This window comes from Dysidea avara, chromosome 2 (assembly GCF_963678975.1).
Source record: "Dysidea avara chromosome 2, odDysAvar1.4, whole genome shotgun sequence".
Lineage (NCBI taxonomy): Eukaryota > Metazoa > Porifera > Demospongiae > Dictyoceratida > Dysideidae > Dysidea > Dysidea avara.
The window spans coordinates 14,463,984-14,480,656 of NC_089273.1; the positions used below are offsets into that span (position 1 = coordinate 14,463,984).

At 35.3% G+C, this 16,673-nt stretch overlaps 1 protein-coding gene and 1 long non-coding RNA gene across 2 annotated transcripts in view; one reads left to right on the plus strand and one right to left on the minus strand.

Moving 5' to 3' along the window:
- The first annotated feature begins 3,379 nt into the window (after positions 1 to 3,379).
- Positions 3,380 to 8,022, plus strand: LOC136243383 (uncharacterized). The gene is made up of 6 exons (XR_010694863.1): positions 3,380 to 5,125; positions 5,177 to 5,739; positions 5,878 to 5,928; positions 5,975 to 6,028; positions 7,218 to 7,283; positions 7,812 to 8,022. It is a non-coding gene; the product is annotated as an uncharacterized lncRNA (long non-coding RNA).
- A 210-nt stretch (positions 8,023 to 8,232) lies between these two features.
- Positions 8,233 to 16,673, minus strand: part of LOC136247838 (uncharacterized) — a 36,309-nt gene continuing 27,868 nt past the window's right edge. The window contains exons 16-17 of the mRNA XM_066039660.1: positions 13,122 to 13,187; positions 8,233 to 10,389 (exon numbers count right to left, since the gene is read on the minus strand). Coding sequence (XP_065895732.1) covers positions 8,510 to 10,389; positions 13,122 to 13,187 — 1,946 coding nt within the window. The 3' untranslated portion in view covers positions 8,233 to 8,509. The remainder of the gene's footprint in view (positions 10,390 to 13,121; positions 13,188 to 16,673) is intronic.

A 16,673-nucleotide genomic window follows, 5' to 3' on the forward strand; every position in this document is an offset into this window, starting at 1 on the left:
CACTGAAACCATTTAAGTGCAACAAGAAAGTGATTATAGATAGCCAATAAAAACCGATGACAGAAGTCTAAGTGCAGCAATTTAATAGTGACTAAGAAGCCTAAAGAGGTTAATGGCCACACAGAACTGGATTCATGTGCACGAAGGGTGTCACTATGCGATCAGTAGGCAATCACGTGCAATTAGGAATATTGTAATTGCGCTCCACTTTGCTTCGTACAATTTTTCACTATTACTTGTACAATTGCTCCCTAATTACACTTAAAATGTGATTGGCATAAATATGTAAGTATATAGTATTCATAATCAAACAAATCTTTCCATAAATGGTGCAAATCTTGTGATTATTTATTATTTAATGTAGGGCCAGTGTACCTTGATTGCAGAGATGGTCATGGGTTTCATTGTGATAATGGAACTCGATGTGTCCCTTATTATTCTGTATGTAATGGTCAGAGAGACTGTATTGATGGATCTAATGAACGAGACTGTTGTAAGTTTATTTCTAAATAACTATGTGTATGTAAGGGTAAAAGCATCGCTGTGAGTGCTGTATGCAAAATGTATAATTATAGCATGCAAAACGAGAGACAAATATTATAGCATGTGGCAAAGCCAGCAATTTACCAGGTAATAGTTGCAGCTACTATCACTTTCAACAAGGCAAACAATGAAGCTATTACTGTATGTGAAAGCGACTACTATTTGTGTATAGCTACTATGGATCTGTGTTCACTTGGAGTTTATATGGATTCACACTTGCATGTTGAATCATTCTCCAATGCTATTATGTATTTGGCTTCTCTAATTAGCACTATTTCTTATTAAGACTATTATAAAGATTATTTTTTTAAATTAAAACATACGAATGGAGATTGCTGAAGTAAAGAAACAAGAGTTAAACAAGCCAGCATGTTATTAAACACACAAAGATATCTATTTGGACTCAATGGATATAGTAGAAACTAAGGAAAAAAAACAGTAGTTTTCCATAAATCAGGGGCAGATATTAAGTACTGAGAATGCTTCTGTATAAATGTTATTTGAGTCCAAATAGAGATCTCTGTGTGTTTAACGTGCTGGCTTGTTTGACTCTTGTTTCTTTACTTTTTTCTGAATCAGCAATCTCTATTCCCATGCTTAAATTTTTAAATTATTTTTACACTAGTTTGTTTACTTTTTATAAATCTGTTTATGGATAGCTCACATGATAATAAGAGGTGTTGGTGTGCAGTGCTTGATATTACACAGTACTTATGTACACCAAAGTCATTCATCATGTATATACAGTATATAGCTGTTAAGTAGTCAGTTGATATTATCAGAGTTAGCAAACACCAGTGTATTGTTTCCTTACATAGAATGTACTTTATACTATATAGCTTTGACATATCCAACTATAGGCAGTGTATAGCATGCTGTGGTTATCAATAGTATGGCTTCTGATTTATGCACACTTGTGCAGCTATGTGATCTAAGTCAAGTACCCAGTGGTACACAACAACATTGTTGCTCTGGTATGAACTAATATATACTGTGGTTAAATATAGGTAATGATATAGGGTTTCCAAATGAACGTGCTAACAAGAATAAATTGATACTAATTAATACAATTAGCACATTGGTTACCTTTGCAGAGACTAAGAATGAAAGTAAAATAACTAAATATTTATTACTGTGGAGAAATCAAAGAGATTGTAATGCACAGATATTAAACATAATTATTACAAAAACTGATTAAGGAGATTCCATAATTTAACAGTGGAGGGGAAAAGAATTATAGGAGTCTATTCTTAAAACTGATTTGCTGATTGGCATTTGTATAATACAGTACTTGGTAGTAAATTGAACATCTGCAGGTGTATCATTGTTGGCAGGTAACACATTGGTATCCATTGGTGTGGTAGAGACAAACTTTAAATTGACAACCTCTTCATACTTTTTACCCTTGACAAGTAGCTTAGAGCCTTTTATTTTGATATCTCTTCGATCAACTCCTAAACTAATCAACTTCCATCGTTCTGACAAAAGTGCTGCTTCTGTTTCTGTTTTCCTCTCCTCAGGATTCATGTCAAGTTTGATCATGATTCTATTTGGGGCTTTGGATCTGTTATACAGCACTGTCAGCATGGAAAGTCCATGCCAGTTTAACAAGTATTGGATGTGGTCTGGATCTAGTGGGATTACTATATACTTGCTTAAAAGAAAACAGTCTCTAATCGAAAGGAAATTAATATCATCATTGGTGTGTTGTAGAATCTCAGTGCATACTTCCATTTCCTTAGTGCGAGAGGCTCTTGGTGTACCGTTAGAATTTTCATTAACACCAAAGAAGACTACATTAAACTTCCGATCACTAGTGAGAGCTCTGTTAGTAGGTGAAGTTACAAAGTTCCTTGTTAGATTCTGTAAGGAAGGAGTTCCCTGCGAAGTTGATTGTTTGGCAACAGGTCATTCTTTCAATTGTTTACTGATTTGATAAGGCGTGAATTTAAGTATTAGATAAAGTTTCTTCAATAGTTTTAACTTTGCTGTCAATTATGTCTTGCTTCTTATATCATTGAAGAATTGAAAGGCAACCTCAACTTTTCGATTACAAACTTTGTAGAAAAATTTTACAATAGCGTTTATTGAGCACAGTACCTTTAACTCTTCCTCGGACAGTCCAACACACTTTCTGTGCTCCCACTGGCCACACCAGTCACATTCAATGCAGTCAGCTTCAGCATTTTTACTGCATATAATGCACAGGTAGGCGGAAGTTCTGCCCTCCTTTGTTGGTAGGGAGTCTCCATTACCTGTTACACTTGTTCCGTCAATCATTAAGTTGCTGAAGGTGAATGGAACTTGAACCCTGGTAGTTGGTCAACCGTTAGCACGACCATTTTGCCTCTCTAGTAGGCTTTCCAAAATGATATAAATTAAATACTCAGTAGAAAAATCTGAAGAAGAAAGCCTAGCTGCAACGCACAATTGAAACTGTCTATTAAGTCAGAAGATCAATGGCATAGTGAACCTACAAGATGCAAATTTGCTAGAGAATGGGTGTTATCATCATAATATGCATTTAAAAATAGATCAAGGACATGAAGAAAGACACAGAAAGGAAAGTTGTGTAGCTTAGGCCTGCGCCGATTATGCCGGAATAATTTTAGGCATAATCGGTGCAGGAGATTATGCCTAAAATTCTCGATGCATGCCAAAGCATCGAGAATAATGCCAGCATAATGGGCAAGCTTTGAACATAATGTGAGCCTAACAGGCACATTTTTTAAACAGCTAATACTACAAAAGTTACATTACACATACCTTGAAGTTCTCAAAGTGCTAAAATGTTCTAGATATCTGTAATCATGTTTACCCACTGCTTCGTGTTATGTTGTGGCTAGCTATAAGTATGTACACATCAAAATTTATTATTTAAGATTATAGCATGGTGCTAATGTAAGTGACAGCTGTTCAGTGAATTAACCTCATTGTAACTGCTTGGAAATGGATTTAGTTCAAGAACTAGATTTATCTACAGAGTCAGATAGCAGTGAATCTGAGTTACTTGACAGTGGTGACGTTCAAGACAAAGTTTCTGTTCAGCTGGCCAGCAGCTGCAGCGAGCTGCAAACAGGCCTAGCTGGTGAAGACAGCACAGGCACTACACGAAAGAAAGCTCGGTCCCTAATGGATGTATTGAAGTGCCCACAGCCTTCTACCTTGGTGAGGAAACAAGTTATTACCACAAACACTCCTCCAACTGGCAGCGTCAAGTTGAGTCAGCAGCTGTAATTGACTATGGTGAGGAGTTTCTCAAAACAACTTACAAACTGGAAGGAGACGGTCCATTAATTTTCACCTGCTATAAAATAGTAGATGCTTTACAAATTGTCATCAAAAGGATAAAAACTCGTGCACCTAGCACTGAGGTTGTAATTAATTCTGTGTCAAAAGGGTCTTACACAATTAAGAAAAGATTGAGACAGCATACTAAGAATTGCATGCAGCCTGGCATTGCATACTTCAATCAACAACTAAGCACTAGTTTGCAGATTCTGCTTCAAGCTATTAAGGCAGCATGATTGTTTTCTCCACTTAAAGTGTATACCTGACGATAATATGGTGGATATATTACAAGTGTTTCCAATTCTTATACACAACATACAATCATTAAAAAGTGAATTGCCACAATACTTAACAAAAACAGCTGATGTCAGTGAACAGTTTGATCCTCTTGAGTGGTGGAAATTGAATGCTGATGAATTGCCAAATTGGTCATCTGCTGCTCACAAGTTGCTTGTCTTGCAACCATCTTCTTCAGATTCAGAAAGAGTCTTCTCTTTGTTGAAAGCTTCATTCAGTAAACAGCAAGAAAGCAGCCTACAGGATTGGCACTTAACTACAGTTCTTACAATGATAAATTTACAGTATTTTGTAAGCTGCAAAATGTGCATTGTAAGGGAAATGTATAAAAGGTGTCTCATGTCAAGTACTTTGTTTGAGATGGTACATAAAGCTTTGAACTGCTGTATGTACACATTGGCTATATGTATGTGCTGAGCATGAAGTACAATCTGTCATTAAACAAGGTATAAGAATATGCTGCAACTTCCATGATAGTGTAACTTCAGAAAGTTAAAATTGCTAATTTGACATGTGTTGGGTGGCAATTGGAACTGGTAAATTTTGATAGATTATTTCTGTAAATCATAAATAGTATGTGACCATTGCTTGACCATGCATTGCTACATTTAAATGGCTAGCAAATGACTCACTACGACGATGTGGGTGCACTATTTATGTGCTCAACGGTTGAGATACGTATTGATCTTAAAATGGTTCAAGCTTAACACTGTTCTAATTGAGGAGCACATTGTGTGTTTTTCTACATTATGGACATTCATAAGTTAGTCAAGAGAAGAAATGAAGAAAGAAGTTGATTTAATGAAAACATGAAATAGAGAAATGATATTGATGCAAATTAAGAACACAGATGAAAATGATTATTCCAAGAATTGAAGTTACTTGATCAAAGTGTCACGAAACTAACTCCTAATTGCATTGTTTGTATTATCATGTGTTGTTACTAGTTCATTATCAAGTGTTTCTCTGGTCTCTACTACAACACTTTTAGCAGGTAAGGTTAATGGTTCCTTTACATATCACAACATGGTTGTATTTTTTACAGATACGTAGCTACAACTGCTGGTTTTTCATCTATATCTTTAAGCACATGTAAGTTATGTTCAATTTAATTAGTATTAATAAATACTATAGATAATTACGTGTATTGTTTTCAACAAACTGTGATATCAGGTGTACGTGTGCTTATGTAAGCTTTGCTCATTGTTTGCTTTGTAAGGTACCACATAATTGCATTGTTTTACAGTCAATGATTTGTGCTGAATGATGTTATTGTGTCTGCTACATATTCATCAAGTTTTGTAAATCTTAATTAGATAACATAATAATTAGCACCGTTTTCAGGTACCTGCTCTATATGGTTGTCATTCACTGGTGTCTCTTATGTACCATTCAAATAGTTCAATTCTCTTTGTCAGTGTATTTTTTACACACACAGAAGTTCATCATGAGTGTTTCTCTGGTACATACTTACTTTTACACTTATACTGTATGTATATAACCAGCAGTATGCTTACAATAAGTGCTGTACATGTTTTGACTTCATTTTCTTCAAGTGTTTCTCAGTAGTCTGTACAGATTTCTGCCCTGAAGTCTTCAATGCATTGTGTAAGTTTTGAACAATTTTTTTTCAAATTCCATGTATAGTTATTACAGATTTTTTTTAACTTTTGTTGTTTCTTTTAGTTTTCATGTGTTACACTTACACCCCTGTACTTTGCTAACTATGAGTTTGCCAACATGTAGCTATCTCACTGCCTCTGTGGTGATTGCTATGTATGTCACCTTCAGGCTAAGGTTTGTTCATTTATATTATCAATTACTGCATTGTTTACAATTGCAGTTGTGAGTTCTTCATTGGCTGTTATTATGGTTACACCTGCATAACTATATACAGGTACATATAGTTAGTGCTGTTGTACATATATCACTCTCTCAGCCATGCCACCATAATATTCACCATTAACAGTGACCAGATTTGCAAAATAGGCTTCTAAAGTAGAACTGCAACTAGGAATTTTAATGGGGGTTTACTTTAACATAGTTGGTAATCCAGATGCTAACAATACCTGCTTATTTCATCTATCCTAACTGCATGGCCTCACATTGAATGTATAAAATGAGCTGTGTTGCTCTGACTCTCAGACTCAAAAGTTATCACTTGAACGCTGACATGTATGTCAGTGGATTAATTATTAGTATAAGAATGCCAAGACACATGTGTGACTGGATCTGCGAAAAGGGGTCTTATAACCTTTACAATTACATGTACTTGGCAATCCATAACTTGACGTGTGAGTATGGTACCAGTCTGAAATTTGGTTATTTTACATTCCTAACATAGCAGATGTAATTTTAAGACAATAGGTTAAACATACAATGAGTTATGCCTTGTCAAACTTGGAAATTTGGAATGGCTATAAGCCTCTATTTTGCAGATCCAATTATATTTATAATTAATGTAGTTATCTATCCATTCACAATGCTAGGCAGCATTGTATATAGCTGTATACTCAGCACTCTTCTGCTTAATAGAAATCATCTGAAGCTGAGACCATATGGTGTATAGCAGCTGAATAAATTCGACTGTTCTATTTGACTATTTACGTGACTGTTCTATTAAAGAATATCAATGTTTACTTGGATTTTTCAGTTGACTCTACAGTGCATGGTCCCTCTCTTTTCTGCAAATGAGTGTGCTGCCACCTGCCAAATGCTGATCTAAAAATTGGCAAAGCCAGAGAGGGTTCATCAAAAATTCCAAACCACTTGAACCCCTCAAGTTACGGCCATGTAAATGATATCCAGTTGTGTATGTGCACTTGACAAACTGCAGCTTTATCTCTACATGATGTTAATTTTGTATTGTAGCTCATGTCTGACTAACATTTCAATCAAACTTCTAATTTGTATACTGACTCATTAAACAATAATGGTAAGCTATAATGCATGTTGTTTATGGAAGATCCCTATTCCAAAGCAATTAAGGGGTACTACCATGCTTCCTCAAACATTATTTTGTTGATGTATAAACAAAAGATCATGTAATAATAATGTATACACCATTCTGTGTTTGTTTTTTCAAGACTGTGGAATTCATCAGACTTAGAAGCTCTGAAATAATGTTCACATCATTTACTGAATTGTTACAGGTAAATAAATAGCTTATTTGTGACCCGATCTGTGAAAAGAGGTCTTATAGCCTTTGCAAGTTGTCAAGTTTGACTAATCATAATACTTCATGTTTTCAACCTATTATGTTCATTTTACACCAAGCCATAGTGCTATGTTAGGGATATAAGGGAACCAAATTTCAGGGTGATACCACATTCACAAGTCAAGTTACAGGTTGCCAAGTACATGTAATTGAAAAGGCTATGAGACCCCTTTTCGCAGACCGGGTCACTTTTACAGGTCTGTGTTGTTTAAACATGTGCTAAACTTTTTCTGGGGACATACTTCCAACCCCTCCAAAATGGTATCCATGACTGCTGATATTTCAAGCTCCACTATGTAACCATTTACAAAAGTTATTGCTTCTCCTACTCTTTGGCCCATTCCACCACCCAAGTAAACAAGTTTCATCTAAGTTGAACTTCACACAACTAAGTTATAAACTATACAAACATCAACTTGAGTCTTTTATTGCTCCTTACATTTTTTTTTACCCATACATGTAGCTATCACAGATTGTACGAACTTGGATGAAGTTTAAATATGTCAGTGAAAAGTAATTTATCTACCCATTGCAGATATTTTACAGAGTCTGACTGCAAAATCTACAGCCAGAAGTCAACTGCTATAAAGAGGAAACTAAATCAGTGTACACTGCAAAACATGTACTTTCTGTTGATAAAAAATGAAATGTATGAATTGATAAAAGTTGTTATAGTGGATATAAGAATAAAACTATATTATAAACTGGCTAAGTGTGTAGCTTACACCAGGGTAGTGAGACCACTCTTACAGTATGGATCAGCACTGTAGGTCAGCAGAAATTAATTCATAATTTGTTAACCACTGTTATTTGTATTTGTATTATATTTATCTCATTAAGTTTTTTCTAATATCATTTGCATTTGTCCTTCAGTTGCTATAGAATTGACACTGTAATGCATTTTCAAAATATAAACTAACATATTGCAATCACAACTACATCAGTGCGTGCAACACCAATATATATATATAAAAACAATAATAGCATTTTACTTGTTAATTAAATAACCTTATTGTTTCTAACCTAGCAATATACTTGGTGTACAACACCAATAGTAAAAAGAACTTAAATGTTTTTTACTCATAAAAATTACATTATCTTTTCTAAAGCTATTAGCATACTGTACTTTTACAATATTTCAAATTATGTGTAAAAATCCCATCAGGTATATAGACCATCTTGTACACCTTGCACATAAATAGGAGCAATTTCTTGCACTTTGATAAGGTAATTGGTCCTCAGTAGCTGAAACTCTTCATCAGATTGTCCCGACAAGAAATATTGTTGAGTGGCTTCCACATTAGGTGATCCTGCTTGTAAAGAGTTGTGTATTTTTTGAAGCTCTTTTGTGCGCAATGTGATAAGTGGTATTATTGCTAGTGCAATCTCATGATAATCACGTGTCATCATTTGAAACACCTCAGACTCCCTCACAATGACATTTAGTAGTCTGTGATCACAGTACAGGATGATCTTCTTCATCATAGTAACCGCTTCTTCTGCGACCTTTGCTATTGGATAACTGCTGTTGAATGCTTCTATTGTTTGGATTAGTCCCTGATAGTTCTTTTGTGTAAGGCATTGTTGAACATTTTGGTTTAATTTTCTACACAATCTGTGAGCATCTTTTAAAACTTTATGACATTCTCCAATCAGAGAATTAATTTCATCGTTTAAAGATGGAAAAAATATTGTAACACTTGGGGATGTCTTTAAAGCATCTTGCATTTCTTGCAGCAAAAGTATAGCATCATGCGGATCAGCTGTTGTGTACAAATTAACTTTTTTGAGGTAGAATGGAAACAAAAGATTTTCTATTTCATTTTGTTTAAACTTTAGAAAATCAATAGCACTCAATATTGATAAATCATACACACCAGTGCACTTTAGAAATTCTTGTGTTAATCCATCATCAATTGATTTAGTAGTATCTAATTCACCAGCTGGAGACAGACCATGCACTTCATCACTGTCCATGTTCTCAATGATGTACTGACTGATGACGGCGTGGACTTCCACACAATGTTGAATATTATTATGTGGAGGTAGTGTAATATCAGTAAACTGGACTAACCCATAGCCCCATAGTACATCAACAATGTCTCTTGCTTCATGTTCAGTAATATTCCATAATCTGTGTAATACTGCTGCTTGCAGAGATGTACCAATACCATTATATAATATTAATGACTTTATTTTGTCTGATAATGGTTTTGTCAATAACTCCAATGTGACTTCAATGCAAATTTTTACAGCATATTTACGGCTTCTCTCAATGTTATTATTGTCAAATGCTGTAAGACCATTGTTGCGCAGTTTAGCTTGTACATTTTGGATGGCATCATGGTGAGATGATCGACGTCTTCTCAAATTATGAGACAATTGTCCTCTTATTAAGGAGAGAAGCAGTGGCCACAGGTGGACATCTTGAGCTAGTTCTTCAAGTAAACTCACATCCTCTTGTGACAGTTGACTAATATCAATCATTTCAAATGTCAGTAAAGAGATAGCTTCACTTTGCTCCATCGGACCTACACTAACTACATGTTTGGTAGGTATGTATTGTTCAATGTCATTCATCCTGGTAGTGAGGACTATTTTACAGTTACTAAATGCCTTCACTATTGGCTCAGCATCTTCAAATTGCCACACATCATCAATAATGACAAGAAGATTGTGACAATAAAGACTTGTAAGTTGACTGATTTCTTGTTCAGCATGATTGATGTCACCTTGTTTCAAGTATTCACCAGTTAGTAAATGATATAATTGGCTCAGTTTCATACTGGGATCAGTAGCTTTTGGTCCAAGTTCTATAAATACAATACCATCTGTGAATTTGTCTTTAATCTCAGGATGATGACATAAAGCAGTAACAATACAAGTCTTGCCAAATCCACCAGGTCCAGTAATTGATAAACTTGTTCCATAACTATTAGGGTCAATGGTGGATTGACACAATAGTGAAACCATTTCATTCATTATACTTTGTCGACACACATAGTTGGATGGTAGTGGTGGAGGTATAGGACATTTTATACCTGTAGTGGAACATGATAGTTGTATGATACTTACAGCTAGCTATATTATTCTTGCTGAACTATAGTGCTCAAATCTAAACAATGTAAGGATAAAATCAAAAGATGAGGTGTATTCTCTATCACAATGACATGTGTTATCAATCCACTGAATTGGTATTGGAACAATCACTGTTCATGTAAACATTGTGGTTTTACTGGTGAAGGATGGGAATGGCTACTGTTCTGTGCAACTATAATTTAACTAAATGGAATTGTACATAAAACTTTTACTGGGTAAATGGTTGCAAGAAGTTTACTGCATTTCAGTACATGAAGGCACGACTGCAAACTGTAGCAGAATGTGCTAGCTGTAGTGTTGCATTGGGAACAGTTGTTAGGGAAGTGTTGCATTGAAAATTTAATTATTCATTAGTTTAAATAGTTTCTAAGCTACTGAAGCTTTAGAAAATGGGAAGTGCTAGTAGCCTTAGGGTAAGAGGGTGATAATTATGTTAACAAGTGTAATATTATACAGGCAGTAATAAGGGTCTTGTAATTTAATGAGTGTGTATTAAATGTAGTTTAGCAGTAGTATACAATAATGTGAGAGAGATGGTGGAAACAGTGGTGACTTGTAGAAGATGCTGGTGAAGCAGAGGGAATTTGTTGATCAGTTCTAATTACCATTGGAATGCAAACTTGAATTAAATCATAGAAACAGATACAGAGTTACAAAGCAAGAGTGTAGAATCACGGGACGAAGATAGAATAGACACCAAGGGTACAAAGTGTAGGAAAATTTTGTCCAGGGTTCAACCAAACTAGGGTCCACATGTAACACTCAAACTCTTTACCACTGAGCTACTGTTGTCAAGGCTATTCAGCTCATTTATGCATGTGTGATTCATTGTTAAATCTCTTTAATCATACAGTATGGTACTACTGTTTATGGAGGTTTGGGTTATTCTGGCCAACAATATCAGCTTCACAATACCATCCTGGTGCCTTGGCAGTTTTGGTCAGGTATAATCAATCTTAAAAGTTCCTTCTTTTTGCTGACAGCCTAAGGTGTCAATTTGTGGTAGCTTGATGGCTTCCCTAGGTTTGTAAACAGAATTGTCCATACTTTCCATAAAGACTGGATTGATTGCAGAGGCACTTCTCCTACTTCTCTTTGTTTGTAACACTGTACAACAGGCTGATTATATATATATGTAGCTGAAAGCACAGCATAATGTCCATTTCATTTTCGAGTCAGTGATTGACACGTGCTCAGTCGAAAACATTCAGCATGCCAACAGTGTAGGATAGTTTAGTAGAGTGCTACTATAGTGATTTGCACAGTATCTTACTATGTAGTATCTAACTTTTCATATTGTTGTAATGTACATGTGTAATAATTACCTTGTGATTTTGTTTAAAATCATATGTAATCATGTTCATAAATCAGTGTATGTATACTGATTGTTTGTGGTGGGGTTACTATATAGATTTTCTCCTTTTCTCCAGCTATCAAATAATACTTAATATATTACATCTGTAGGACCTACAGACCTTCTGCTCTTGTGCTGTAATAATCAATGAATAAATAATTCAAAACTAGTGTAATCCACCAGAAATTCAGCTGTGATTTGGGTTGATTGTTTTGATAATTGCACATACATACAGTAAACGTACATGTAACAACAGTAAAATCATTGTAACTCTCCAACTATTACAACAGCCATAGGGTGGATTAATCTAATAGCACACGTTGAGTGCAATTTAACTTTGTTGTAGCTTTTTGAGCATTTCATATAATGCAGTGTGCTCATCCTGAAGCCCTCAAGCCCAAACGAGTTTCAGTTGCTAGGATTAATGGATCATTCGCTGATTATTGTGCAAGAGATATGACACTAGTTTGTTAGTTATTCTAATTGTTAAGCATGTAACAAACAATTGGAGAAGTCAATCTTTGACACTTGGGATGGTTACAAGCTATACTTTCCCAAGGTACAGAATGGTGCCTATCCATTTCTGTGTGCATGTGCATTGACTGTAATAATGGAAATTAGACAAACATGGAAATTGTTTCATACGTATGTATGTGAATACTTCAAAACATATTTAGAAGTAGTATTACGTATTCTCCATTAGTATGGTAAAGATAGGATTATGTTTACAGCTTTTATTGCACCCTCGGCTTCATCTGAGGTTTTCAAAATCACAAAGAAAGATCCTTGTGGTAGGTCTCTAACTATTAGTTACCAAGTGAATAATCATATAGTCTAACTAATATAGCCTTATTTTCAGTCAATGGTATGGCAGAAAACTTGGTGGTTGGAGGGTTAAACTTTTAATCGCCTGTACCAGGGGCATACTAAGGGGGTTTCAGGAAACCCCTTTGGATTTTACACTACTTGAAACATTAAGAAATTGGAACTTCAGGTTTCCAGAATCTGGAAACTATCATGGAACAAGACATATTTTAAACTTTTATCTTAGTTAAATAATAGTTTCTAACATGATAGCAATGCCTATAGCATTATTTTGAATTATGATCTTGGTGAAAAGATTGAGATACTCTAATAAAGCAATCAGGTAATATAAATTATAAACTATTCTAATATAAGTCACTTAACTATAGTGGAAATCTTTTTTCAACATTCTTGCGTATGCACACACAATACTGAATATTGTCATGCATTCTAAAATGATATGGCTTTTGGTAAACATTCAGTATGTATGACATGTGTACATATGTAGATACTGACTTTTATTCAATCGACTGTGTTCATACTTAAGTTGCTCTTGTAGCTCTGTCATAGAGGTAACACCACCTACATATGTATAAAAAAACATTACAAAGTACTATAATAAAATTAATACTAGTATATTTAAAAATTAAGTAAGGATGCAAGTAGTAAAACAAGAGATGAATGATGATATTACAGCATAGCTCTGTGAGATAATCCCTACATTGACATGTTATAACAACAAGTACATTTTAAATTGGATTAGGGATCAAAGAAAACAAAGTAAGAGATATTTACATAAGAATGTGTGCCCTAAAATCAATTTATGTTACAGAAAGGGAGTCAGTCATTACACTTTGTTTTCAGCTATTCTTTGCCTGTTACACAGTGTTTCAAACGAAGAACAGTATGAGAAGCGTCTCTGCAATCAATCCAGTCGCTATGGAGAATATGGGTGATTAGCCAACACAGCCACAGGGAAGTCACATTGTAATAACATGAATTGACACTTTGTGTTGTCAGCAAAAAGAGCTGGAACACAAAGGAGAACAAAGGAAAGCTATGATACATGTATTGTACGTATTACAATTAGTGAAAAGACACATCTCGGGACAAAGCAATGTCGAACAGCAAAGAAATCAAGCCTGTAACCTTCTCTTTTGTTGAGTTATGCTTGGATGGAGGCATCAGTTGGATAGTTAGTTAGTTTAGTTAGTCAGTCAATGTACAATTCTGTTATTTTTTAAATTTCATGGAAAATTTTGGAAGGGTTTGGGGTTGGTCATTGGGCTTGGCTGTGCCTAACCAATACTGCCAAGCTGTCATGAAGGGAAATTAAGGCTAGTTTTAGGGTGATATGGAAAAGCCCAGTTCTTCATGATCCCTAATACAGTACTACAGTATCGTATGATTATTTATATAAATGCCAAAGTAGGGATGTTCTCCCTGAGCTATGATTGTAATACCACTATTCATCCCTTGCTTCACTAGTTTTTATTATTTGGATCCCTAAATATGCAATTTGTAAACAATACTACTATTTTTTTGTTTTTTGCTACAGCCATAATACATGTGACTATTCTGTTAAGGTGGTGTTGTATTAGAGTATCTCAAGTCAACCTTTCACCTACCTGAGGGTATGTCATTATTTCATATTTTCACTGTGCTAGCATTATAAAGCTAGACTAATGATAAGGATGTGCGGTCATCTAGATTGCATTAATAGAAGGGCTGTCTCTGTGCTCGATTGTTATCATACAGTACGACAGTACTGTATAGTAGGGACATCAGAGGTGTAGGGGAGATCCGTGATATAATAAACCCAAAAACCTGCCACGATTTTTACTCACAATGACATGACAGAATTGGTTGGGTAAAACCAAACCCAAAGGTGTCTTCAGATCGACCCAAAACATTTCCGTCAGGTTGCTACAGAATTTTTTTATAAATAGTCAACAGAATTTTTCTACTGCCTGCCTGCCTGCCTGACGCCTTCAGTCAAGTGTAGTGGAAAACTGGCTACAGCTACAGCCCTAATTCTTTCACAGAAATGTTTCCACCTCACTTAAGAAAAACCTTTGGTATTATAAATATTGATAAACATACAATGCTTGTGCTATTGTCTTACCTTTTATCCTTCTTTACCATGGCCATCAGCCAAGGTTCTACTGCTTAGTGTTAATAGACTACAGTAAAGGCTTCCAACTACCAGTGTATATTGCATCAAACTATTCGAATACACATGGTTGCCGGCTGCACCAAACTATTTGAACACATGCATACATGACTCACTGTCAGTCTGCTCACTGTTGATATAGATCAGTGCAACTCACGGCGAATTATATAGCAATGTGTAAGTCAATACATATTTAGTAACAATGTTAAACCAAGTTAGGTCATCCAGGTCCCACTTTACAGATTATTCGGGTCTGACCCCACATGCTAAATTGTCATATCATAGCCCTGGTTCTTTTGTGAGCCATGCCCACTTACATAAATTACTGTCTGTAGACATGTGCTAACTTAAATGTGTCATAGCATATTCCTGCTTCTTTCGTGAGCCATGCCCACTTACGTAAATTACTGTCTGTAGACATATGGTAGCCACACCCATTCATCAGTCTGTAGGTATGCATGAATCCATGTCCATTATTGTCTGCAGGCTTATGTAGAGCCATGCCCACTGATCAGTTGTTATTATATGAGTCATAACCTAGTGCTGTGATTAACTCTTAAAATATTGTGACTGGTTTTGTGAAAAGCAGGCTATTTAGTGGTCATGAGCTTGCAAAAAAACTTTACAAACAAGTATAAGAAAAATAGAAATTTTAAATTAGAGTAGGGACAGTGTATAGTGCTGCAATAAAAAGTATTGAAACAAGCTGGATCAGAGTAGTACATAATGTCCAAATACTGTAACACAATAAGAAGTGAATATCCCTAGTGTGCTACACTAAATGCACAGTAGGGATATTCACTTCTTATTGTTTTACAGTATTTGTGACCAGGCCTGCGAAAACAGGGCATGTGGGCACAAACTACAGCCCATCACTCTACAGGTCATATCTCAGTACTGGAAAAGTATATTTCCATTCTGTAACTTGCATCATGATGCCAATTAAATGCGTACTAAGAGCTACAAATTGCAATGCCATAGCATAATTGTACAAAATGTTATGAGTGATGAAAATGTGAAAAAGTAAGCAAAAATCATGTGCCCACATGCCCCATTATCGCAGGCCCGGTCACATTTTGACATTTTGTACTACTCCGATCCAGCTTGTTTCAGTACTTTTTATTGCAGCACTATACACTGTCCCTAATCTAATTTAAAATTTTTATTTTTCTTATACTTGTTTATTCGTTAATGGGTGTGGTCTTGATCATATTGTGAAATTACAGGTATCTATCAAGTATAAGTGCTTTAGATAACTGGGGCGTGTGGCGCTATTTATTTTGATGTGGTATGCATAGATTTCAGGGATGCTTTTCTTGATTGGTAATATTGTGTAATGGGTCTAACATAGCTGACAACGAAGCATAATAAATACTTTACTTTTCAGATGATAATTGATGTAGCTGGGGCACGTGGTGCCATTTCTTTCATGGTATGCTTTGCTGACAGCAAAAGGTGTCAATTTTGCAGTAGCGTGAGATGGCTTTCCTTTGTAATGGAAATTGTCCGTATTTTTCATAGTGGCTACTTTGATGGCAGAGGTGCTTTTAGAACAGTTCTTAATTCGTAATGCTGTGTATAACAGGTTGAACATAGCTGACAATGAAGCACAATGGATACTTCACTTTTCAGATGATAATTGATAGCTGGGGTGCACAACACCATTTCTTTCTTTTGATGTGGTATGCATGGGTTCACCAGTCACAATGATTTTAATTTACAAAAAAAAGTTAACAAACAAGTACAAAAATAATTTGGATTTAATTTTTTTCAAATAAAGTAGGGACCATAGCACATCAATAAAAAGTAATGAAACAAGTTGGAGTAGTGCACGATATTAAATAACAGTAAACAATAAGAAGTGTTATATTCCTACTGTGCATTTCCATTATGGT